The 25,835-nt window shown below is 41.3% G+C and overlaps 1 protein-coding gene across 1 annotated transcript in view; it reads right to left on the minus strand.

Annotated features, from left to right (window-relative positions):
* The window catches only part of LOC125879277 (arf-GAP with coiled-coil, ANK repeat and PH domain-containing protein 3-like), a 73,211-nt gene that overhangs the window by 9,274 nt on the left and 38,102 nt on the right, over window positions 1–25,835 (minus strand). Inside the window, exons 3-20 of the mRNA XM_049561088.1 lie at window positions 22,270–22,389; window positions 21,653–21,706; window positions 16,552–16,610; window positions 16,118–16,301; window positions 15,846–15,890; window positions 15,589–15,684; window positions 14,991–15,065; window positions 13,055–13,066; window positions 4,284–4,396; window positions 3,641–3,692; window positions 3,310–3,410; window positions 3,021–3,132; window positions 2,667–2,899; window positions 2,047–2,116; window positions 1,764–1,858; window positions 1,066–1,286; window positions 841–933; window positions 509–601 (exon numbers count right to left, since the gene is read on the minus strand). Coding sequence (XP_049417045.1) covers window positions 509–601; window positions 841–933; window positions 1,066–1,286; window positions 1,764–1,858; window positions 2,047–2,116; window positions 2,667–2,899; window positions 3,021–3,132; window positions 3,310–3,410; window positions 3,641–3,692; window positions 4,284–4,396; window positions 13,055–13,066; window positions 14,991–15,065; window positions 15,589–15,684; window positions 15,846–15,890; window positions 16,118–16,301; window positions 16,552–16,610; window positions 21,653–21,706; window positions 22,270–22,389 — 1,828 coding nt within the window. The remainder of the gene's footprint in view (window positions 1–508; window positions 602–840; window positions 934–1,065; window positions 1,287–1,763; window positions 1,859–2,046; window positions 2,117–2,666; window positions 2,900–3,020; window positions 3,133–3,309; window positions 3,411–3,640; window positions 3,693–4,283; window positions 4,397–13,054; window positions 13,067–14,990; window positions 15,066–15,588; window positions 15,685–15,845; window positions 15,891–16,117; window positions 16,302–16,551; window positions 16,611–21,652; window positions 21,707–22,269; window positions 22,390–25,835) is intronic.

Here is a 25,835-nt window from a genome sequence, read left to right on the forward strand (position 1 = left end):
ATGTAGCATGGTTTAATTTGGGGGATGATACCAGTGTTCTTTATGTTAACTGTTTAGACAGCTCCTGTCCTTACATGATTCCTGTCAGTACACAAGGCCAATTTTATACAATATCAAAAACAAATTGCTAATTCTTGACAATTCATAACAACAAACATTAAACCTTATTTCAAGATTCTTACATTATTACATTCTAATATACAATTTCATCGTAACAGCGTGAGTAACTGACATAAAAATCATCATCTGGGGGTATATTCCCTTGAGACAACTTTTTTTTAGGTGTGACAGCACCTAAATTTTTTTTTAAGTTTTTGAATAAAAACAAAATAAATGACACATACAAACACAAGTAAATGTAGCTAAATGTAATCACATCACTCCTACACTGCACAGTGATTGGAGGATAAGGGAACTTTGCAATTCCGCTGTGTAACTGACATCGGTATTCTTTAACACAAAAACAGGTGATGCCACATGATGACATTCTTGCATCACCACACCATACCTTCTTCTGTGACGCTGTCCACCACTGAGCCAAAAACTAGAATGTCTGTGCTGCCATCAGTACTTCCTCCCAGGCCGCTGTCACTGCTAAGACCTGCCGGGCCAAGCATCGCCAAGCCATGGACACGTTAATCATTACACAGCACATACTTTAATTACTCACACACACACATCACCATCACTGGTAGGATTTCACACTTAGTCGAAAACATGTCAGAAATTTGTGAGATGTTTTTGTCACAGCAAGAAAGTCTTACCTGCATCTTACTTTAAATCTACAATAACCTTGCAAGTGTATCGTGCCTGTTTGTACTGAGTGTGTAGTGGACTTACTGCGGGGACCAGAGCCAGTGTCAAAGTATGAAAACAGTGAATCCAGCTCATCTGGACAGAACAGGGAGTCCCGGCGAAACTTTGCTGCGGCTGCTGCCAAAGACAAAACATCACAAGATTTCAGTCTGGCCCTTAGAGTGTTCAGTAGACTTTCTACATACACATATCTCTGGGCTATTCGGGCTATATCGTGCTGCTACAGAGAAGTTAATTCTCCGCACTGACCTGCTGAGAGGTTTGCAGGTGAAGCGCTACCCGGCTCGTAGCGATGGTATTTCCTGCGGGCTTTGTTGGGGGCCCGAACAGAGCTGTTGTGTCGCTGACACTTTTTCACCGTCCAGGGCCGGGATTTCCTTTCCCCCTCCACCAAAGCCTCACTCCCACTCATCTTCTTCAGGAAGCGTTTCTCTACATACTTAGACTTGATCCAGGCCTCTTTCTCCTGTCTGGAAGTATATGATCACAAACGGACAAGTTATAAATAACTGGAGACACGGCATATACACACAGTTGGGTGTAGCTTGGATTGAGTAAGGTATGGACACTATATAGATAAAACTTAAAGCTAATTGACTTCAGAGTGGCCAAAAGTTTCAAACATTTAAAGGTACACTGTCAGTTTTCAGCCAGCTTTGTGTCTCCGCAGTGTGGGAACTCCCTGCCAGTGCCATGAGCAGAAATTCATTGCATGATTTGTCATTGTGCTTTAACTATGCTACCTAACGTGCCAGCCGGTGGATTATGGCTGGAAAATGAGGAATTCCCGGTGCTGCTGGCACAATGGTTGCCTTTACACTGTTTATCTGCACACATTTCCCACATCGCTGAGACACAGACCTAGTTAAAAATCAGCAAAGCATCCCTTAAATGTATAACAGGATTTATTCCCTTGCTAAATGCTCCTCCTGGAGTAAAAGACTGACCTTGAACTGGACGGTCCAGGTTTTTTTGCTCCCTGCTCCTCGCAGGCTCCCTCATAAATATGATTGATCACAGTGTTCCCCAACTCACACATCAGCTAACATGAGAGAAGAAAGAACGAGAACAGAGATGGAAGACAGGTGCAGACAGGGAAACTTTTTTTTAAAAGAGCAGTTAAAATTGTTTAAGCAATGCACTAGAGGAATAATAAATGTAATTCTGGTGGGAAATAAAAGCACAGCACAGAGAGATGAAGCTGTAGGCAAATGTGTCAGGGAGACGCACCTTGAGTAATTCTGGCTCCCATGAGTCTAACGTCAGTGAGCGCACTTTAGAGCAATGGACGCCTAAACTCCTGAAAGAAGCAAGAAGAAAAAGAGAGTCTATAAAGAAAGTGAAGTGTAAGGAGAGTCTATATCTGCATTTTTACTTTTGCCCGTTTAACACAACTGCCTGAGGAGGCAAACTTTTTCTATGTCTCTACACTGGAACACTCTGAAAGTCTCAAGAGTGAAGCTAAAAACAGCCTTTCTCTAATTACTTAATCATCCACAGTGGTTTTAGTTTTATCAGTCTCACACACCCATGTTTTAAATTCATCTAGCAGCTGTATCTTGTCTATTTACAATAGAGCTTTGATTGATGACTTGATGTAATGATAGGTCTAACTGTGTTTGACATACACCAGCATACCAGAGGAGCCACTGAGAATAAGATGTGATGCTTTACTCATGTACAAAAACAGGACAAATGTCACGAAGGCATACCGTGACAAGTGCGGGTGTGCTGAGCTGGCTTATTTCCTGCAACACTCTTGCTACTGATCAGTCTAAACTGACAACCAGTTCTGCTATTATTATTTAAGCTTCCAAATGAACTCTCTCATACTGTTAAGCGCAGTTTACCTGTGGATCCCCGAGCACTCGATGCAGAGCAGCACCCCAAGGTTAATGGAGGCCCAGCAGGGAGCCGCTTGGCCGCAGTCACAACACAGCTCGTTCCCTGGCAGGCTCTGTACCCTCTGGAGGAGGCTTTCCCCACCTCCCCGAACTCCCTTATCGGCCCTCTCCCCCCTCTCTCTGGGCTCGCTGGCAGAGTCGATGCTGCTGGTGGAGGGCGAGGCTGTCCGGTCCAAACGCTGCAGAGACAGGTGGACAGGTCAGAGATTATGAGGTGACCCTGGGCCGATTAGTAATAAAAAGAAAATAACACTTGTGTGCTATTGTGCGTTGTATGTGTATGCATGTGTGTGCGCATACCTCAATATAATAATTGTCGGCGATGTCTTTGTAAGCAGAGGCGATGCTTGCCTGGACCGCCTGGATCCAAGCCTGCCGCAGCTTCTCAGACTCGGCCTGCAGCATACAGCTCCTACAGGTTTGTAGAGGTCAGTTATATCATACCTGCTCACAACTGTCTAATGCCATTAGTCAATAATTCAACAACTAATTAGCACAGTGAGAATCTAAAAGACCACAAAACAGGAAAGCTTTTTTAGAGGGGTTTAGTTTGGATAAAACTTTATTCCATTAGGACACACACACTTACTTAGTGGGTGAAACCACCTCGAAGCAGAACCTCCTCTCATTATCTTCACACGGTTTGACAGAACACAGCCTCAGGTCCTCCACCACAACTGTTAAAGAGTCCTGTCATCGGCAGAGAGGAATGTTACAGCAATTCTATCCGATTTATGCTTCAACCTACAGAAGCAGGTTGGCTTCATCATAACTGGCATTAAAAACGAGTCAGTGCACGTGCCAAATCTTCTCCGCTAATATGCAAATTACTAAGAATTATAACAATAAATTTAAACTGTCTGACACTGCTTTGCATAGACAAGCTTCGGTGATGAAAAGTGTATGAAATCAAATCGTACCTTGAGTTTCTTTTGGTAGACCAGCTGGCTGTTCTGTATAGAAAACCACCGCCTAGAGGAGGGGAGAAGGTACGAGGTTAGACAGTTTCTGTGAGACAGAGACAAGATCGTTAAAACGTATGCATGCTGGAATAGGTCCTGCAAAGAAAGAACACTGTAGTGATCAATAAATATATTGAGTATTGTCTGACACTAAGGCAAAGGCTAATATAGAGCTGCGCCCTAATAGGTGACCAAACATCAGTCAACCAGAAAGGTCATTAGTCGGCAAGATTTCACTGGTTGCTTAGTCGCCCGAATGACGACTACTAGTCAACTAGGAAAATTCTTAGTCGGGGGCAGCCCTAGGCATTCTTCATTCGTCCAAACCACTTTTTAAGGTAGAAAGTCATCCAACACAAAAATCAGGGAGTACAAGTTTAAAAATTAATTAAAGTTCCTGTCATTTGGGCCCTGCGACTTTGGTGAAAAATATTCAAATGCTGTTTTTTCTAAATCAACAGGCCAACCTTTTCCTTACAATACATGCCATTTTACATTACCCTCTTTTAACAGTTTTGTATGAGTATTGATTATCTCATTAACTTTAATCAGATTGTCTCTTAAATTTTAAGTTGACTCTCTCTTATCACTTCTCTTTTACCTGTTCCAGGTCTTGAACGCGTTGCTGGCCCTCTTGAAGAGGTAGCCCTCCATGACCACACCATTGGGTGCATCCACATTGAATTCCAGCTTGGGGTCATCATATGAAAAGTCCTGTTGGCAGAAACACACAGGCACAAAATCATTGTCAGTCTGGCTTCCTCCATTCTGCATTATTTAATTAATGAACTGCCGAAAACAAGTGTCTTAAGAAGGCCAAGATTTCATGATTTAGTTGATCCTGCTCTGCAAAAACACCACTAGTGTCATCATCAACAACAACGGACACCGCCGTTTCAACTCTATAAATGAAAGCCAGTTTAATTATGGCTCACTTTTTTGTCTTAAAACATTTCTAACATGCTCATATGTACATTGAAGAGTTAGTGATGGCTGTGATCATCCTTCCTGTCCAGACTAGCTGCAAAGAGTTTCCTCTCCTAAAAAGTTTCCAACATGAGTGACGGGGGGCAAAATCCACCATCCTCATTCTGTGTCAAAATGCATGTTAAAGTTCTTCTGAAGCTAATACAAGGTTGAAGGCACTACATAAATACTAGGTCAGGTGACAGTGTTGAGCAACAAGTGTAAAAGTCCACCTATAATAATGAGGAAACAGAGATAGTGCCTTATCAGCACCACATACAGTAGCTGTGTTGACACACCGCTACTGTCGAACAGCTCCTTTGCTATGTTCCTTGTCTATAAATGTCTACCCTCTACACCATCTGTTCATTACTACTTAAATGTCAAATTGCTACCCATAAGCTAAGAGATTCTCTAATTTCTAATCTGTTTTGTCTACACAGAGTTGGATTTCTCTGGAAAGCCAAATGCCACCTGCTCAGCGAGGTGAAAAACACAAGGACACAGATTTAAATGAGAGCTGAGGCTGAGGTTAGGTTTCACTATTGTTAAGAAGGCCTTTGGTTTGGGGCAAGGTAACACTGGGCATATAGCAAGCTGTGCACATAGGCAGACTATACACACACACACACACACACACACACACACACACACAGACTCAGTGCTCTCTTCTCTTGAAAAGGTCATTGAATAATTCCGTGTGTTCTTCTTTAGAAAACCCCACTGACTGTATAATTGCACACTGCTGTCGTCATGTACTTTCGGTGCCCTTTTGAATTTGTTAAAAACATCAAAGCCTCTTTTTTTGATCATCCCAGATGACACAAAAATAAAAAAAAAACACTTTTTCTCATTCAGTATTGCTCGAAAGGAAAACTGATCATCTTCGCTGCTTTGTACTGATGAATGTGAGTGGCTCAGAGTCACATAGAGAGCGACAACATGTGACAGTGGTGGACAAGAATATAACTGCTGTATGTATTATACCCAAAATCTTGTGTAATTTTCCCAGGTTTATGGGGAAACATTCAGAAATACATGGTGTGACACAAACAGTCTGTCTCCCTGCCAGCAGCTGAGACACTCAGAGCTCAGAGGTGTTTCATCCAAAGGAACAACCTGGTTTGACACACTCACAAACACATGCACACACACTAGATTCAAAAGGGGCATGTGCACGTACACACAAAGATACAAACATGCATTCAAGCATCACAGCTTGCTCACACACACTGAAATAGACCACTAGATGGAAAATTCATTTTTGTCAACTCTGAGACAAAATAACAGAAAGAAGATTTTGTCTTTGTCAAATTTCATCTAAAGTAAGAAAGAAGTGATGTTCCTCACCAGTGTATAGTCCAACGTGCCAAATATCTTCATCTTAACCACACTGACATCCAACAGCATCTCTAACTCAGTAACAACAGATTGAAGACAATAAATAAATAAATAAATAAATAAATAAATAAATAATGCAAGATGGCTGTCAGAGAGAAAACAGCGTCTCTAAAATATCACACAGGTTAAGAAACACACGCGCATCCCACGCGAGTCCAGATGAGAGACTGACAGCAGCGCACTCGTGCCGTTCCTTCACTCAACGCCACCTGCCGACTGCCCCCCCAGCCGCGTGGACTCTGGCGCGAGCGCTCATTAGCATACAGCTGTCACGGCGTCCTCGTGCCCCGCTGACCCCGTCGCGGCTGCCGGAGATCAAACATTTCATCCTCTACAGCGGGGGCCCGCGTAACGCGCCTCCTCCCCGCCCCACACCGCGATTTAAGGGCTCCCCTCGAGCTGTTCTGGAGCCCCGGGTTTCACCCACAGTTTCTGAGGAGTCAGCTTTCCATCTGTCTGCGGCTCTCTGCACTGTTCCTGCTTAATCGAGCTGACATTATTGCTCCCCAAACACCAGCCCGGAGCCCCCGCTTCCCACCTTAAATCAGTCGGGACTATAGGATCGCAGCACACAAGTGTCCGGCGTCACAGGAGGCTGCATAACGGCCTGTATCCCAACCTGTGACACAAACATGCATTCATACTGCACAACTGATAGTTCTTAGAGATGTCAAAATACCTGTGAGACTGTGTCAGAAATGTTTATTCAATTAGGCCTATATGGACATTTTTAGGTATCGTTGTAGCTATGTATGTTAAGATGTGTATGTTAGTTTGTCCACTGGGTGAACATCGTACTAAACACAGCTGTTAAATCATGCAATGCATTTAGAATTTTTTCCTATAAGTTTTCCCACTTTGTTTACTGGTTTTCACATTTAAGAAAACATAGGCTATATACAAAAGTACAGGAAAATATTTTTTCACCCCCTAGGGACAACCAGACAGATGGAATCTAGTATGAGATAATTATGTGCCCCCATAATAAATAAACAGTAATAGACACAGTGTGTGTGTGGATGTGCACACCCGCCTGCCATTTAGAGTAAAATTCTATAGAATATTTTGAAAATGAACAGTAAGTAATGCAATTTGACCGTACCTTAGGGAGAGGATTGTCCTCACACTGACAACCAAAAATGGCTGTAAGAGGATTTGGATCAATTGTTCCTCTGTGTATTTTGGAAAGGTCTTAAAAATGGAGAGCGTATGAGCTAGTGTTGCAGGTGAACTACATATATTACAGGAATCATCAACTGATAGGTACATCTTTGAGATTCTTTAGACAGATGAAGTCTGTGTACCACCTTGAATTGAACTGATTGGGAGTACATTCTTCAGAATATATCTGACCACTCATTTGACAGTACATGAGGGGAAGACCAAGGGAGATGACATGCACCAAAGTGAACTGGGGATATTGTGATGGTATGTTTGGACGTCTAGACCACAGGAATGTACCTACAGCTGCCATGTTTTAACACAAATGTATTCACAGCCCTTATTTGATACTATAAAACACTAAAACACATGTATACATGCATGCTATAACCAGTTTGGTTGGATCACTTGAACTGACACAAAGTGATAAACTGCATCATAACGTCTAAACACTTTGGTTTATAAAATATTTACTCTCCCTCTCACTCCAGTTTTCAACAACACTTGCATAGTTTTGTGGATGTTTTTGTCCCTCTCTCTCTGTTTACCTCCCTCTGACTTAAAAAGTTGTACAGCCAAATGCTGTAACAATGGAGGAGGAGAGAACTGAGGCGACAATTCCCCTGGGAGCCACAATGAAGTCCTGCACACATAAAAGAGTGCTGTGAAAGAATGGAGAGAGGAGAAAGGGGGGAGCATGTGAGATATAAAGAGGGGGAGGTGGCAGTCGAGGCAGATTTACCAAAAACAGTGAAAGTAAAGGTGTGAGGTAAAGAGCAACACAAAAAGGAGAGGGAGAGAAGTGAAAGGACAGAGATGGGATGATTAAAATAACTCCTCACGTCTGCAAAGATCAGCTTCACGTTCAGGAGAATGTCATGGATGTCCTCATGTTTCAGTTTTTCTAATCTATATCTTTAGTGTTTACATATCACATCCCTCTTCATCTCTCTGTTATCCATCATCCTCCCCTGAAAAACAACTTTGCCCTAAGTGACATCCAACTACATTCATAATGAAGCTGGATCTTATTCTCGTCTGAGTATGACTACTGCAGTTACTTAATGGTCTATTAATAAAGGATGTGTACCATCTATAATTCACAAACGCTGCTGTCTCCTGGCTTTGCTTCCTGCACCACTGCATTTGCATACTACAGGGGCAGCTTTAAAAAAAGAAGGGGAGAAAATCTGAAGTGGATCACGGCAACGTTTTCTCCTTGATCGTTTGATGCTGCCTGCTTTTTCCCTTCTCTTTCTTTCCTCAGGCTTTTTAGTGATTTTTTTTTACGGATGCAATTACAATGTAAGAATATCTTTCTGTCTGACCTTCTAATGCATCATCACTGATTGGCTCAAATAATCGTCCAGCCTAGATCTGTGGGCCTGGTTTCACATCATCACCATGCTGATGACTCGGCATTTCCACAGAGAGTCAACAGCATGGTATTTAGTCAGTGGAATTTGTAATATTAAAAGACGAAGATGATGTTCGACCTCCATTCTGAATTGTGACAACCATTTGCAAAATGCATAAAAAGAGGCAATGGAAGGAGCTAAAGTGAGAGTTTTTGTGTCATCAACTAAAAACATTTTAAAAACAAAGTTCATTTAAGTAACAAACAACATGGCTATTAATCAGAAGCTTCAATCTGCTCATGTAATTTCCAAAAATCCCAAATCTTACACTGAATAGAGATAACTAACTTTAATTTCTTTACATCAAGGACAGTTATAATTCAGAAGTCACAGAGACACCCTCTGCCATCTTATTCTCTTTCATCCCTGTTTGGATCTAAAGCTGATCTCTTCCTTTGTTTCATCGTTCTTCTCTCTTTATCTGTCCTTGACTCTTTGTTTTTCATTCAACCAACTATTGCGTGCCATAAAGCCATCTGTTGACTTTGGCTGTAGCTGGCAGTGCACGCAGGAGGAAGTGGGTTGAGGTTGGCATCGTGCACAACATCAGAGCCAGCTGTGATCAGATCATATTACTGCTGCCTCTGCATGCTCATTTCATTAGATTCAAAGAACATTTCTATTCATGTACTGACTGAAACAAGGGTTTGGATTTGACCACACCAAATATAACTTAATATGTGGGGCATTATGGTTCGTCTTAAATATTTAAATATCTAATTTCTAATATAATAAGCACCATTTACTTTAAGAAATGCAGAAAATGTGAAGTGCTACAGTAAAATCTCCACACAAAGCATAACGGTCAGCCTGTAGTGGGGGTATCTTGTTTTACCCAAGTTTCTCCAGGTACTCCGGCTTCCTCCCACAGTCCAAAGACATGCAGGTTAACTGGTGACTCTAAATTGGCCATAGCTGTGAATGTGAGTGTGAATGGTTCTATGTCTCTATGTGTCAGTCCTGTGATAGTCTGGCGACCTGTCCAGGGTGTACCCTCCCTCTCACCCATTGTCAGCTGGGATAGGCTGCATTCCAAACGTGACCCCTAACAGGATAAGTGGTTATGGAAAATTAATGAGTGAATGAGTGCCTAGTTTGGCTTCGTTTCACAAGCAGTGATTGATGTGATTGACAGCTGTATGATGAACTCTTTGGCTCTGATTGGTTGTTTTCAGTGCACCATGGTCTGATTCTTGCCAATGCCATTAGAAGCAGCAGGAAGAGGAAGAGGGAAATCATTTTTTTTACAGACTATCTGTCTTATGTACTTCTGTGAAAATATAGTGACGGCTTTAGCAAATATGCCACAAAGTTATTTTCATAGAAGTTAGCAAACTGCATCTGTAAGGTGTTCATCAGTAAGTGATCGTCACAGTCAGATGTGACTATTTATTTATTTTGCAAATTATATTTTGATCATTAACGTGTAAGATATTTCACTTAAATGCAAATGTGCATTTCTTCATTTATTGTATATTTATTATTATTATTTGCTGACTAAGTTTTTTATTTGTGTTGATTTCTTATTAGCTCTTGGAGGGAGAACTTGTCCAGGGCACTGAATGTCCTATGTCCTGCCCTTCCTGGATTATTCCTGACTGTATAGTTGCAATTGTACTGTAAAACAGACACACTGCATGCCGGAGTGTGATATATTGATTAGCTGATCAGCATTAAATGAGATCAGGAGGAAAGAACAGAAGGGGATTTAAAAGTCTAGACAGAAAGTAGAGGAGATAAAAATGTCATCCATCACAAGAACTACTGCAACTTAAAATATGATTAAGAAAATCTACAATCGATTCAGTTTCAGAGAGAACAAAACAGATAGCAATGGAAAATATTGCTTCAGCACACGTCACAGCTAGGAAACTATTTTTAAGCTTCTACTTTGACAATTCTATCTTCTTCACAGGCTTGCTGACATGTTGACAAATCCTCGGGGTTAATTCTTCAGATGAAGCAAATTGGAACAGCACAAAATAGCAGCAGGGTATTTGGGAGAGCTGTACTCTTCAAAGAGAAGCAGAAGAGAGGGAGGGGGAGAAGATATGTTTGTGTTTGTATGTGCATTTCTGAGAACAAAGGAATGTGTGTGTTTGCCTTCATGGATGTGTGCATGTAAAGGATGGAGAAAAACAGAAAAATGAAGGAGGAAGCTGAGAGATCTAGACCAAGAGAACAAAGACGTCAAACGAGAGACAAAAATAGGCTTGCAGGGTTTGTACCATGAAAGTCCCTCAGATGGATATCATAGGCAGGGTGGGAAAAAGTGGCAATGTCAGGGGAGCTGAGGTCATGACGTGATGAAACACACGAGTTTCAGTGAGGTCAACAGACACACACGAGGTTACTCAATGGAAAACAAACCCAAACAAAAGCATCTGACCACCGTGCACAAACATGTTGATAGTGCCTCGTGAACACACAACCCGCGGATACACACGGAAATACAGTGGAAGCATATAGATACACAACAGCACAAAGCAGCATTCACAGACAATGTTTTGATGCTTCCAGGCAACATACCACCCCTGCACACACACATTCATGCTATAACAGAGGAAGGGATTGCTTCATACACACACACACACACACACACACACATACACACACACACACACACACACACACACACACACACACACACTGTCTGTACTACAGCTTCAAACGGCCTCTTGATACTTGCATGTCATGACCATAAAACTGCTCTTAATACAACAGTCACTCAATTCGTTCTACACTGCTAAAGAACCAACACTGCTGCGTGTTTGCAGATATTGTGATCTCGGTAAACAACCAAGCTCAGATACTAATTTCATGGACAACATCTGAAAATCCAATCCTCTTAAAAGAAACCCAACATTACTGCCAACACAGGCCAGGTAAACAACCCAGGCCAGATGTCCTAAAACACAGTCAGCCATAAGGGGGGGGGAAGCAGGTTTCTTTCTGGGGTCCATCTGCTAGGGGTGGAGGTTTAAAACAAAAATATACATTATGTTTATTGTTATGCTTAATGTAGCCTGTTTCATGTAGAAAACCAGCAACTGCTAGAAAAAAAAACAAAAAAAACTGCAGGCACCTGAACACAGGACCAGAGAAATGTGCATGTGTTTATATGAATAAAACAGAATTAGAAAGGGCCCATTTACTCAACCTTTTCAGGGGCCCAACCATTTCTGCGGGCGTCACTGCTCCTGGAATGTTACACAATGCAACACTCACATTTTCAAACCTTTTAAACCTGACAGTATTTTTATATTTGAATGTTTTGCATTGCAGTGCAGAGCATGTAATGTGCAGGTCATGGACCAGCTGTTTTCATGTTGTGTTCATTAGTATGTGTCTGTACATGCAGTAGTATGAGTTCACCTGTGGTAGTTCCACTGGCATAAAGTAATTACCACGGGCTCAAGTGCAAACTATTGTGTCGCGCCCAAGTGCACGCTAGTTAATAATTATGAGGCGTACACAACACTGGCAACTGTTCATAAAAAAAAAAAAAAGACAAAGGAATCTAATTTAGGGAGCTCTGCTACGTTTGCCTCCTGTTCGTCTCTCTCTCGTCCTTTCTTACTGCTGCTTTTATGTTTAACAGGCATAACTGTACGCTGGAGTTGCAGATGTGCTCAGCTTGTCAGTCCTGACAAGATTTTGCATCTAAACTAGCTACTGGATTGTATCATCTTGTAACATACTCAAATAGAAACTACCATCATTGACATACATGTTACCCACCAATCGCAATACCTGTATATGACAAAAATTTCAAAGAATATAAGAAATGATTCATTTAATTGAATTGTTTTTTATAGTTTTATAGTTCTTTTACATAAAATCATGACAGAGATGGGTATGCACTTTTTTAGGGCATGTAGCCTATAGCAAATGGCACCATTTTAAATTTAATGTGAGTTCTTCTTTGAACACAGGTTCACAGGTGTAGTTCTGAGGTGGCAGTCTGAATCATTTGCAAGTGTCCCAACTCCACCTCACAGGCCCCTGTGCAATCACTCTGCCTGCACTGTCTTATATTTACGCCCCTGGGTAGCTCCCTCTTTGCACAGTAGGTGGTATGTGGAGTTATGTGAAAGTAAGCGTGCAGAGAATGTTGTTTACCAGGAGAAGCACACAGGTTTTTAACCGTCATGTGTAGTGTGGCACTGTGCCATTTCTGTGTTAACGTGCACATTTTTATTGCATACAAGTGTGTGCAGATTGCCGTCTAAATTGTGTATGGGCCTGATGGTGCACAAATAAAGTCACTCAAGTATGACTAACGTCATATGGAGGTTTGGAGCTGTGAGTTATTCCTCCAACATGCTACACAAAGGTGACACATTAATAGGGCAGTTATCAGTGAAGCAGCCCCTCAGTGTCAAGTCAAGTCACCACATTAGGGTTCAGAAAAATATGAACTCACCTGCATCAGTGTCTGGAGGAAGAACGTGGTCAGGCAGGAGGCAGGTGAGGTGAGATAAAGAGAGATAAAAGGTGTTAATGCAAGATCACCACTGCTTGAATTCCCTACATGAAGCCAAATATGTTAGACTGTTGTGTGTAATCCAGACGGTCTTTGTACATAAGTAGTGATTAGCTATTAGTTCAGAGTCCTCTCCTAAAACACACAGGAAGTAGTTCTTCTTCATCCCGTTAGAGACAGAGCCATTTTTAGCTAGACATGAGGCATGTTCACCTTGTTGTGTAAGTATAAAATGATAAAATTAAAGTCAGTAAGTATCACTCAGTGAGGAGGAAGTGTTGCAGTAAGGCCACTAGGTCAGGCACAGAGCTGCGTACTGTGTCTGGCAGGATGCCTCCATTTGGCAACTAAATCAATCAGAGGGAAGGGCCAAGTTCGGCAGAAAAACAGCCATGTTTTTGGCATCTCTTCAGGTAACAGATGGAAGAATTTTTGTGCATCTGTGCATGACTGACAGTTGAGCAGGGTGAGGGTTTGAAAGGATTGTTTTCATTTAGCCGAGGGAGCCATAAAATAAATATATCAAACTTGTCTTTGTGGGAGCTGCTTTCCAACTTGAAACTCTTAATTTGAAAGAAGAAAAAAAAAGCTACATTCACTCATGAACTTGTTCTAATTAAAGCTTTTTTGTGCCTCTGTGGTAAAAAAAAAAAAAAAAGAAAGAAAAAGGAATAGACAGCAGCTCAAGTCACGCAACCGACAGAGTAAAAATAATTCAACACTTCCACGGAAAGCTTTTGGTCCCAAACATTCAAGGCATCCGATGCTAACACAAGATATGTGTTTGTTGTGATAAGAACCATTTTAGATTCCAGACTGACAGAGATAAATATGTTTTATAACTCCATTTTTTTTGTTGAGCTTCTTCTACTGAATCAGGAGGAAGCCATCACACTAAGTGAGGGTGAAAAATGTTGATACGACTTTTGTGAGAAATATCCAGTCCAGCAACCTCTTTGGGAGCATAACAATCATAAAAACATCACTGTGACACCTAGTCTTATAATACTACAAACATTACATTTTATAAAAAACAACAAACTGATATTCAGTGACTATAAAAGGACAACATGTGATTCGAGGCAAGGTCAGCAGAGTTTATACGTGTAAGCATTAATCATGTCCAGTATTGACAGACTCTACATTAACCTGGTTTTGAAAAGAATAAATGCAGAAGAACAAAAACTTGCTGTAGCTCGACAAATTCTTGTCGACGGGTTTTGCAAATTAATGAATGCTCGCTCTAGTTTTTTGTAATGCATTCATCAAAACTACCAAAATGCACAAAGTTTTAAAGGGACAATTCACCCAAAAATCAAAAATACATATTTTTCCTCTTACCTGTAGTGCTATCTATCAGTCTAGATAGTTTTGGTGTGAGTTGGGTTTATAGTGAGTGTTAGAGATATCGGCCATAGACATGTCTGCCTTCTCTCCAATATAATGGAACTAGATGCACTTTCCTTGTGGTGCTCAAAGAGCCAAAAAAGCACACTTGAAAAACTCAACAGCATACTACACGCTTCCTTCTGCACTGTAATATAGGTGATGGGTGTAGTCCGGTACAAACAAATTAGTTCCTATATGAAACTGTTCACAACAAGGTATGTGGATTATTTTGACTCACTGGGAGAGAAAAGTTGCTGTTGAGTTTTTCATGTATTCAAGCCCAGTGCAATCAAGTTTCATTATAGTCGAGAGAAGGCAGATACGTCTATGGCCGATATCTCCAACCCTCAGCAGCTCACACAAAAACAATCTAGATTGATTTATAGCACTACAGGTCAGAGGAAAAATATGTATTTTTGATTTTGGGGGTGAACTGTCCCTTTAAGGCAGTGTGTGCAAGAAGTTGAAAGTTGTGTTGTTGTCTCACTCTCTGCTGGATGAGGGCGTGTTTGTGCTCCAGCTCTCTCTTCTCCATTGCAGAGTCGATGACCAGCTGATCCAGCTGCATGGAACATATAACAGTAGAATCAGTGAGAGTCCATGAAACACACAGACATACATTCTGACACATTAAAACTGTTAATCAACCTCGTCACCATGACATTGTCTTCAGTGTTACCTTGTAATTTTTATATTGCAGTCTTAAAATAACAAATATATTTACTGTATTTCTGTACATTCAAGGCCTAAATGTTTCTAAATGACTAGATAGATGGGGACAGTCCTAAGATATAGACATTTTTATTTTTCTGCGACTAAACAAACCTCTATAAACAACCAAAACCTAAAATATAAATGCAACATCAAGTCACAGTTTCTGCTGTCAGACATCATACGCATTTAATAAAACAAAAATCTAACACTCCACTACCACAGACAAGACCTGGACAGTTAAATCGAGAATGAAAACCAGACTGTGCTGATCAGTGTTAATAAGGGGATGGAAATACAGACACAAAAGTAATGTAACAGTGCACCTGTATTTTCACCCTGTGTGAGATTTCAATTCATTAGTTTCATTTTACCTGTGCAGCCAGCTTTTTCATGTAGGGGTCAATCTCATCCAAGATGTTAAAACCTTGCTGGAACAGAGTGTACTGGGCGCGCATGAAGGACAGCATCTACAGGAGACACACAGACACAATGATGGCTGTAATGTAGCTGTGTTACTAATGCTTCTCACACCACAAGGACTCCACATGTACATGTTTAACACACATATTCAAAACATAAATAATAATGCCAATCAGAAATTTAGAGCTGATATATTTGGGCTACTCACTGCATCCAGGATTTCAAACTTCTTCTTGGCCTGAAGCACATTAATCTGAAACAGAAGCAAAATATAGAACATAAGCTGTCTAAATTTAGTTATTTTTCAAAACCATAGTTGCAAGTGTCTCCTTTTTTATGCAACAAAGAGTACTGAGAGTGTGTGTGTCTAAATGGGATAAGCAGCTGTTGAGTGCCAGTGCCACCTACTGGACAACACTGGTAATACAGTCTGGAGTTTGCGTGTGTGTGTGTGTGTAAGTGTGTGTACGTGTGTTTTACCTGTAGGACATAGTCCAGTGCCAAGTGCCTGAAGGCTTTGCGGCTGAGGATGAGAGCCTGTGTGGCCTCTTCAGCCTCGTGCACCTTGTTCCTGGGTGCCTGGGCGTTTTTCACCTGGGCCAGTTCCATGTCCTCACGCACCCGGTCAAACTGCTTCTTAGTGTCCTTGAATTTACGGACGTCCCTGAGGGAGGTGCAGTAAAAGAGAGACAGAAAGTCTGTGTCTGTGCCATATCACAAGAGCAGATGGGTGTGTTTGCAGGAAATTCATGATTCGTGTTATTACAGGCCATTTAGAGGGAGATCAAAACTGTCATTTAATGCCTAAGATGTTCATTTTCATCACTGCAATGGTCTTTACTCATTATGTCTAAATCCAAACATGTTTTACATCTTTCTTCATAACAGAAGCTATATTGTGAAAACACACTTACTCTTTAATGAAGGTGTGAAGCTGCTGCTTGATGGACCTCTGAGCCTGGTCAAACAATATCTGTGCATAGAGTAGATAACACAGGTGTGGAACATGAGCATTTAATATTGTAGCATGAGCTCCAGTCAGTGCACCGCAGTTAAAGAATTGGCTGAAGAAGTGTGATGTCTGGATTTACTCTGCAGACCTGTAGGTGCTACCTCCCACCACAAGATGGCAACATGAGCCCTCTCACTTCATCACTGTACCAAAATATGCCACAGGCAGAGGAGGGGAAAGGAAACACAGATGAGGACATACACACATGTGCACTCACTCAGCTGCTGCCTCGACAGATTTTTAGCCTTAAAGGATCCCAGATTACGCTTCCTGTTAACTGTGGGATTTCCACCACTTCTTCTCTTCCTACTTCTTCTTTCCCTCATCTCACGCTCCTTCAGCTCTCCTCCCCTTCCTCTCCTATGTTTTTCCCGCTATTTCTTGTGCATGGTGAGCAAAGATGAGGATTTCTCTTCCATTTCTATATTTGTGACCACACTCCAAATACAGTGAACAAAGAATGGCTGCCCATCCATCGTTGTTAAGGAAATATGTATGTCTCGCTGATTTATCTGTGTGCAGGGACAGCGAGAATACTTGAGTGAACGCTTTAATGCCCACGCAACACACACACACACACACACACACACAAATGCACCAGTGCCCTTGGATTAGACTGTGATTGTTTCATACCCACATACACAAACTGTATGTATACAATCACTGTAGCCTGTGCCTAAACATACACACTGAGGATTACAGGCTTAGTGTGTGTGTGTGTGTGTGTGTGTGTGTGTGTGTGTGTGTGTGTGTGTGTGTGTGTCAATCCATATGATGTTCTGCAGAGCCTGATAACTTTACAGGCTGGTGCTCTTGTCTCTTGCTTTACTCATTTTCACCAGTGTACACTCTACTTAATGTGGGAGTATGTAACTCACCTGCTGCTCCTCTTTAAATGTTTCGTTTCAGAAGGCTGCCACACTCCTTCTCTAAAATTCCTATCTATTCTTTGCCGTGCAATATGTTCTTAATATAAGGAGGCCAAAGTTATAATATAGTTCACATTTAACAGTTCACAACTCATGCAACTTCACGGTTATATTAGCAAAGATCAATTTCTTCTATCCTCTATTACTCATGTCAACACCTGACAAAAATATGCCTTCTGATTGGTAAAAGTTTTACTCTTGGATGTTTCCCCTAAAGAACCATGACACAAATCAAAAAGTAAAGTAAGATAAATAAAGACACTGTTCAATTTGTACACTTCAACTAATGAATAACAATTAAATGCTAAGATAGCATAACGTAGATTCTTTTAGTTAGTAGATTAAAGGTTCTGTATGTGGCATTCAGAGCATTATTTAGCAGCAAAACACTATTTGCAATGTAAAGATATAGTGGAGTAATGGCGCATTAAGCAGAGAATGAAATCATGCTCCCTCAGTGTGTGTTGTAATCCAAGCTTCTCTGTGGTTTGTTTTGATGAGAATGTCCAGCCGCCGTGTATGTTAATGCATGTGTGTATCCCACTGGCTAGCTCATCGCTGCAGCTTTGCACTGCCCCCATACGGGTGTTACCGCTGCTATCAGGATGGTGTCCCCCTAGCGCCCACGCTCCGGTTTCCCCCGGTTAACATCGTTTGTCGTTGTTTACTGCTGTTTATGGTGTGAGCATTTTTTGCTGTTAACTTCTAGCTCAGCCCCCTTCATGTTGAGAAATGTTTACAGATTATTCATACACTCTGAATTTTGCACAGAGCCCCTTAAACTGAACATTCATTCATTACCTATGTAAAATTCAACATAAAAAAGAATCAATTTTCCAATCATAATAGAAACTATATAAATATTTACTTGGGTTTAAATGAAGCGGTAATTTCCAGAAAGTGTTACCCTTTTATGTATTTGTAAGTATGTTAAAAACACCTGTTTCATCACCCAGAGGGTTGCTTTTTATTATCACATTTATTAAAGATGGCCAACAGCAATGGACACTCCCTGCTCTTTAACAAATTCCCAGTTGGTTTCACTATAACGATGCTAAATGTGTCTAAGTAATGACGACAGTGTGTGCAGTGTAAAATGAAAGTTTGGTACTTTCCAGGGTGGTACAACCTATCTGCCAGTGCCAAAGAAAAGAATTAAATCCAAGAAAAACCATTTAAATCAATTCCATCAGATTGATTTTGGATCCACATTTAAACTCATCCAAATGTTCCACCCAAACCTGCTCTGGATTATGGCGCCCTGGGTGTGACCCAACCCAAACTACAGCATGTCTACACTCCATTTCCCAGCACTCTTTTCCCCAAACACCTCAGCTGCTGCTGTAGAAGTCCCATCAGTCATCTCTCCTGTATCTATTCTGCACAAGAACTGCAGAGATGCAAACTGGTGTGTTCATTTTGCAAGAAAAATTCCACCACAGGAGAGAAATTTGCCCTGAATTTAACTGAGTACATTACAATATCACACTAATCCACTGTGATATAATTTTGAGTCTGTTGAATTTAAGGGTAGGAATTATGTATGTTTAAAAGAACACACATTTTCTTATTGTGTGATTTACTAGGAGATTCATTTTCTTGTTTGAATGGCTCCTTTTGTGTCTGACAAGAGCAGAGAAGGTGCAGAAACAGGCATCAGTGGGTGGTCGAACAAAGACAGATTTCCTTTCGCTGTGTCTTTCCCTCCCCTCCCTCCATCCATTCATTCATACTGTCTGCCAGACGAGCTATTAGTGTAATTCCTGGGTGTTATAGAGGAGGAGTGGGACGCCTGTGGTGAAGGGTAAGTGAGTGGGGGGATGGATGGAGAGGTGGTAGGGGTGGATGAGCAGAGAAAAAGAAACAGGTGGTGGAAAAAAACAACACAGAAAGTAGCTTATCAGCATGGCCAAAAGCTGTTTAATGGTAGTGGGAGTTAAACAGGCTTGACTTAGGTGGAGTGAAACAGAGTCAGTTAAGTGTGGGAGCATTCATGTAAAATATAGAAAAAAAAGAACAGGGTGCCAGGTGTGCATGTGGCTTTTAAGGCCCTGTCACACCAAGGTGACGGTTTGCCGTTGGTCAATGTTGGGCTTTTGGGGAGTGTCTGTTGCCCTAGTCAATGTGGTGTGTCCCGCACCGTTGGCCCTCGTTTGCCTCCGGAAGCTTTGTTTTGGCTGATTTAGCATGCTCAGAGCCGGCAGAGCCTGTCAGTGAATGAAATCACTCCGACTGGCAGTTCAGAAGTGAGGAAAGTAGCTAAAGTCAAGAGGGAGTGAGACCAAAACAAACTTGTTACATAAGGTAAGATTATTTTTCTTTAGCCATTGAGCTCCTTAGCAGAAACATTTTGTGATGGATTGTTTTATTGCTCACTGGTGCACAATAAATATGCTCTGTTCTTTAGATTAGATTGTGTTGTTAATATGCTAACTGGCTAACTAGTGGTCTTCTGGTTTCCCTTTTTCAATCAGAAATGCTAGTTGGCTGTAGTCTTTGCGGTGTGTTCATGTGCACTCTTTTTGGCCGACACACTGGCAACATGAGGTGATGCAACAATCATCTTTCGTTGCCACTAGTTTTCTAAAGTTGGTTTGGTGTATCTGGGCCTTTAAAAGGAATGGGAGATGAAACTCTGAATGTTTTAATTTATATTATGCCTGAAATACACCTATGATTAATAAAGGGAGTGAAAACAACCCCTTTGCCCCTTGGGTCTAACTTCGCATGCAGATTATGAGCTGTTTAACTAGTCAAAGTGGCATTAGATATGCACTAAATGCACTTGTGCTATGCACTTTAGATTATGCGCTATAAATCGTTTAAATAGGGCCTTTAGAGTGCGACGGGCAGTATGACAAAATATTGTTGCATATTAATGTATTTAGATAATGTAGCAGAAGCAGCAGGCAGTGCAATTATAAAAGCAACAAGGGGAGGGTTAGAGTCTCTGACAAGGTCAAAGCACAATACAGAGGTGAAAACGGGAAGATTTACTGATAAGCGCCCTTAAATAAACCCACAGCACAACAGCCTGTAGAAGTCACAGTCAAGCAGAAAGATGGGACACAGCAACTTTTTATAATCAGCGAAAAAACAACCAAAAAAACCAGATTCCAACCAGCGTTAATATAAGAGGGTTAAAAAACCTGATTATCCAAGTCATGCTGTATATGAAGGATATAGGTCTTCTAAGTCTTCATCTCAAACATAGAAAATTTTAACTCAAAACTTTAACTGAAATTTGTGAGGAGACCAAAATGAAGTCTTGCCACTAAAAATGGTTCATGAAAAACGTGTATGAAAGGGAAAACTTGATTGTTGTGTCTGCAGCTGCCTCTTTTTCTAATCTTTTCTCCTCATTCCTGTCTCCACGTCTTTCCTCCCACAGCTTTCTCTTTTCTCTAGCTCACTTCCCTCTCTCCCTCACGTCCTGTGTCAGTGTTACAAATCCCAGTTTTACCTTGCTCTCTGCCCATTTTGTTCACACACATACAATCATGCACAGACATGGACAAGCAAATACCACTATACAGCGTGACAAAAAGACACCTTAGCATCTCGCTGTAAATGTTTATGACTGTCAGCTATTTAACATGCCATAATTGCTCTCTTTAACTATAGAACTGCCTTCAGGCTTCACAAACCTGTCGGGGATTCCCAGAAAAGGACATTTCTTAATCACACTTAGTCATGAGAAGAGAGTCATTTGAATAAAACCTGTATATGTGTGTGTATGAGTGTGAATGTTTGTGCCTTAAAGCTGCTGTACACATCTGGTGAAGCATGTGGTTTGAATCAGAAACACGCATGTGGACTGGCCTGTGTGAACAGATTCACCGTCACAAAGTGAAGTCACAGTTAAATTCAGTGTAAGTGTGTGTGTGTGTGTGTGTGTGTGTGTGTGTGTGTGTGTGTGTGTGTTGTGCAACACTGGACCCAAGAGGGACTGGATGTCTGAAAGAAGTTAACGTGCCGAGAGGACCTAGGCGTGTCGGAACAACACTCTACTTCGACCTCTCGCCTGTGGCTAAAACTAGTGTGTGTGTGTGTGTGTGTGTGTGTGTGTCCTACCATGTGGTAGTTGACGATCTCCTGGAGGCTTTCTCCACACTTTTCAAGGCATTCCTGAAATGTTGACGACACATGCACACGTAATGTAAGCACACAGGTTTCCATACGAACATAAACTTCTTTTTCACAACAAAAATAATATTAAATCCCTAAAAACACTCTAAACTATCGACAAAACATGATCCAGACCTGTTTTTTGTATAAAATAAGCCTAACATTGAATGGTTATTGACTGTAAAACAATTATGTCTGTACTGCTTCACCCAAAGCTACCAGGGCGACACCCGTACCAACAGGAAATCGAGTCCAAATGTTTTCCTCGAAGAAAACCATAAAGAAGGTTTCAGATGTCTCCGCTTCAAGCCATGTAAACTATCAGCATAAACATCTCCTGTCTGCATGTGGTCACATCTGTCATGTTTAAAACAGCTGGATGACTCTATGTCTGGACAATACTGTTTATACTGCTCTACTGTTATTATTCATGTGGGGAATCACAGGAATGCACTCATAAAGATAGATGAGTGGTCGATTGTTGAGACTCTGAGTCTCACACATTCCTCAGTGAATTTACAGATTTTAAGGTCAGTTTTAAGGACAGAGTGACCTCCACTCACCGATATCGTCTCCTCTTTCTTGCACTGCTGTGACAGGTCCTTGATGCCGTTGACAAAGAGCTTGTTGGCGCTGACGTAGGCCCTGCCAGCCTCGATCATGCCACTGCACAGCTTCACCAGCTAGTGGGGAGGGAGAAACATAAAAATGCTCACTTTAAATACAAAACAAAACCAGTCTATTTAAAGAGTCACATGTTTTACACAGTGTGATGCTAAGGTATTAATAGTTACAGTGATGACGTGAATCAAAAGAACTGTTGGTCACATGCAGAATCCAGGAGGATGCTCAAATTTAGAATAATCCTCATGTCTGAATCAAGGCCAGTGCAGCCATTACTGAAGCTGGTGTGTCTGCTATCCAAATGAGAATTTAGTATTTGCTAAGCATTATGATAGAAGTGCAAATTCAAAATAAGCAAATGAATAAGATGACCAGGGGCACATGGCCTTGTAATCTCTGTATCTCCCATCATTATGACAGCAGACCTAAAACTCTGACAACAGCTGTGTCTGCAATTATTCCCTCCCTTTACTCACTTACAACTTCCTCCATAGTAAACTCTCAAAAGTGAGCAGGAAATTGAGATTTCCAACACTTCAATAAATCATTCATCGGAAATAAAGCAATAAACCTTGAAATCACTGTTTCATATGCCAGAATGCCTCATCTGCAGGAAAAAACTTGCAGATTCACTGCTGCTGCAAATCTACAACTAAGAAAGGTAAATGAAAAAACACAAGCAATGCATGACATCATGTGATGTCATTTCTGTGCATGTTCTTTGTCCCTGAAAAGCTTGTATGTAAGTTAATTTTACTTTAAAACAAAGCTAAAGAAATGCATTTAAAAAGCAAACGTCAAGGTTTATTAATTGTTTATTTTAAGATCAATAACATCTGCAAATCTGCACACAGACTGCACATGACCTGATGATAAAAAAATGATGGTAAAAAGTTAAAGAACTATTTCACTGCTGGAAAAATGGTCTTTTCATTTAACTGGCCTGTTTATGCAGTAGAAAGACACACATCCTTTTGAAATTGGTGTTATATGACCATAGAAAACAGAGGAAAAAGGCTGTTATATCTGCTTTTGCTAAAGAGATAGAAGACCTACAACTACCAGAATGCACTGCACTGCACCAGGCCAATAAACACTCCTGCTGGTGGGTGACATAATGTGAGCTTGGCTGTTTTTCCACAGGAAACAACATAGCGGCCAGCTGGTAACAAACAATCTCTAATTACAGTGACATGGTAGGCTTAAATATCTTCCTTAAAACATTTGAGACAGGAAATAGGTAATGCAGTATAATTTTTTCTTAGTTTGAAAGAGCAAGAGGGAGGGGTGGGTCTTGATCTGCTTCTATACTCTTGGTTGCCATAGTGGCAGGCATACAAAAATGAGGAAGTACATCTGTAGCTTGAGGAGCAGCCCTAGAGCGAGCTCAAATACCCTGAAATTGATTTGCATCGTCCATCAGATTTAAGCTTAGAGATAAGCAAGGTGGTCTTTGGTGCTGGTAAGATCAAGGGAAGTTTACCACAGTTACTTACACTTACTTACTTCCCACATTGTTATGAAACAAAGCTAGTTGAAAATTGGCAAAGTATCCCTTTAATGGATCATCAAACTTATTACAACTCATCCTGAGGGGAACATTAATGTCTGTGACAAATTTTACCATCCAATAGTTTTTGAGACGTTTCAGTCTCATTCAAATTCAGCGTGATTTGTCACATGGGAGCCATGAATATCTGCACAAAATTTAGGATGCAACTTTGACTACTGGTGGCACTAGAAGAAAAGTCAGAGGATAATCAAAGTCAGTAGGATTATTCATCTGGGCACCATGAATATACATATATATATAAATTTCATGACAATCCATGCAATAATTGTTTACAAATTTCATGTGAAACCACAAATGTCAACCTCATGCTGGCACTAGAGGAAATGGAAAGTATCAAAGTCAGTGGTGCCCTCTGGGGACCATGAATGTCAGTATGAACTTCACAAAGGAATCCATCTAACAGTTGAGATATTTTAGTCTGGACTAAAGTGGTGGATGACCGACCAACAGACGGACATCGGTCTCCCTATAACCATGTCGTTTGCATGACAAAAAAAATCAAACATAAAGAATAAAGCAGAAATAAAAATGGTTTGGGCTGATGTCTAGCGTCATCGCAGCCATTTGAGAGCAAAAACCTAATTGTCAACATATTGATATATAATAACATATTACCAGGTGCAGACAGTTCACAGCGATGGTATGCACTCTTTTAAACACCACATGAACTGGCAACCGCTGCACTTTCCCACTTTACGGGTTATATGATAAGCTGCAGAGTGGTACACTGTCATTACCACTGCACTGATGCAGCTGTGTGTACAACAGGATCAGAACATGTGTGCGTTGGTGAGGGGTTATTCAGAAGAGAGCGCAGCAGTAAACCTTTAATTATCTCATTTGGTGCGAGGGTTCCCAAGGTTGTCGCTATGTGAGTGTGGTTTTCTGAGTAGCTGACAGGCCAGAGATGAGAAACTAGAGAGTGAGGCCTGATAACTGCACGATCTGCGACAGCATGACTGAAAAATAAAAAAATGTTGAAATGTATATGTGAGCATTGCTGAACTGAGCTGCAAGCTTAAAATGTATGATTTGCAAAATGCACACTGTATAGATGTAGGTATCTGATGTGCATCACACAGTATACGTTCACATGTACATCAGTGGCACTGTTATGAATCCAAAAGACTAGGCAGCATGATTTCTGCCCTGCTGTTGCTCCCAGGCTGGTCTGACAACATATCTGTCAACAGATTGGCCGATACGGGGCAGTCTGATCTCATCATGTGCTGCACAGAGCCCTCAGGGTCTGAGCATGGCCATTAGAGGCCCAGTATATGTGTCAGGATTTGTTGATAAATGGGCTGGAAGAACCACAGGGGTCCACTCGAAGTCAAACTGACACATCTGGTATCACATGACAGACATTGCCCTGTTAATTGACTGAAACAGTTACAGTGTAATCTAAAGGTCCCGCTGATCAATGAGGTGTGAGATGGGCATTTCAAATTTTGGGGCAAATTATTAAATAGTCTACAGCAGTGATAGTTGATAGATAGTGTATGCTAAAGAGGATTGAAAGCACTATAATGAGCAGCATTGTAATGCCGGTCAGAACGGTTAACATCACTGCAGGCAGGTTCAGCTGTCATCAATCACATGAAGGTTCTCCTCTAAGAGCCTTCAGTGCTGCCAGAGCATCCTCAGGCAGCCTCAGAGCAACCTAACAGAGCAGCGTGAGGACCCCTGCTGAACAGAACAAATCACCATGATGGAAACCCCCTCCTCCGACCCTGGTCATCTTTTACTGGTGTTCAAATGGAGCTCAAAGTTCATTGCAGGGTCCTGACCTGTTGGAGGTAGGAATAATCTCTGGATGTGCGTGCATGCTTTTATGTGTGACGGGGTGGGGGCATGGACATTTGTTTGAAATGTCAAAGTGTCGCCTATTGGTTCGCTAATTTAAGAGATAGGGGTTGCAACAATGTGGAC

This window comes from Epinephelus fuscoguttatus, linkage group LG1 (assembly GCF_011397635.1).
Source record: "Epinephelus fuscoguttatus linkage group LG1, E.fuscoguttatus.final_Chr_v1".
NCBI lineage: Eukaryota > Metazoa > Chordata > Actinopteri > Perciformes > Serranidae > Epinephelus > Epinephelus fuscoguttatus.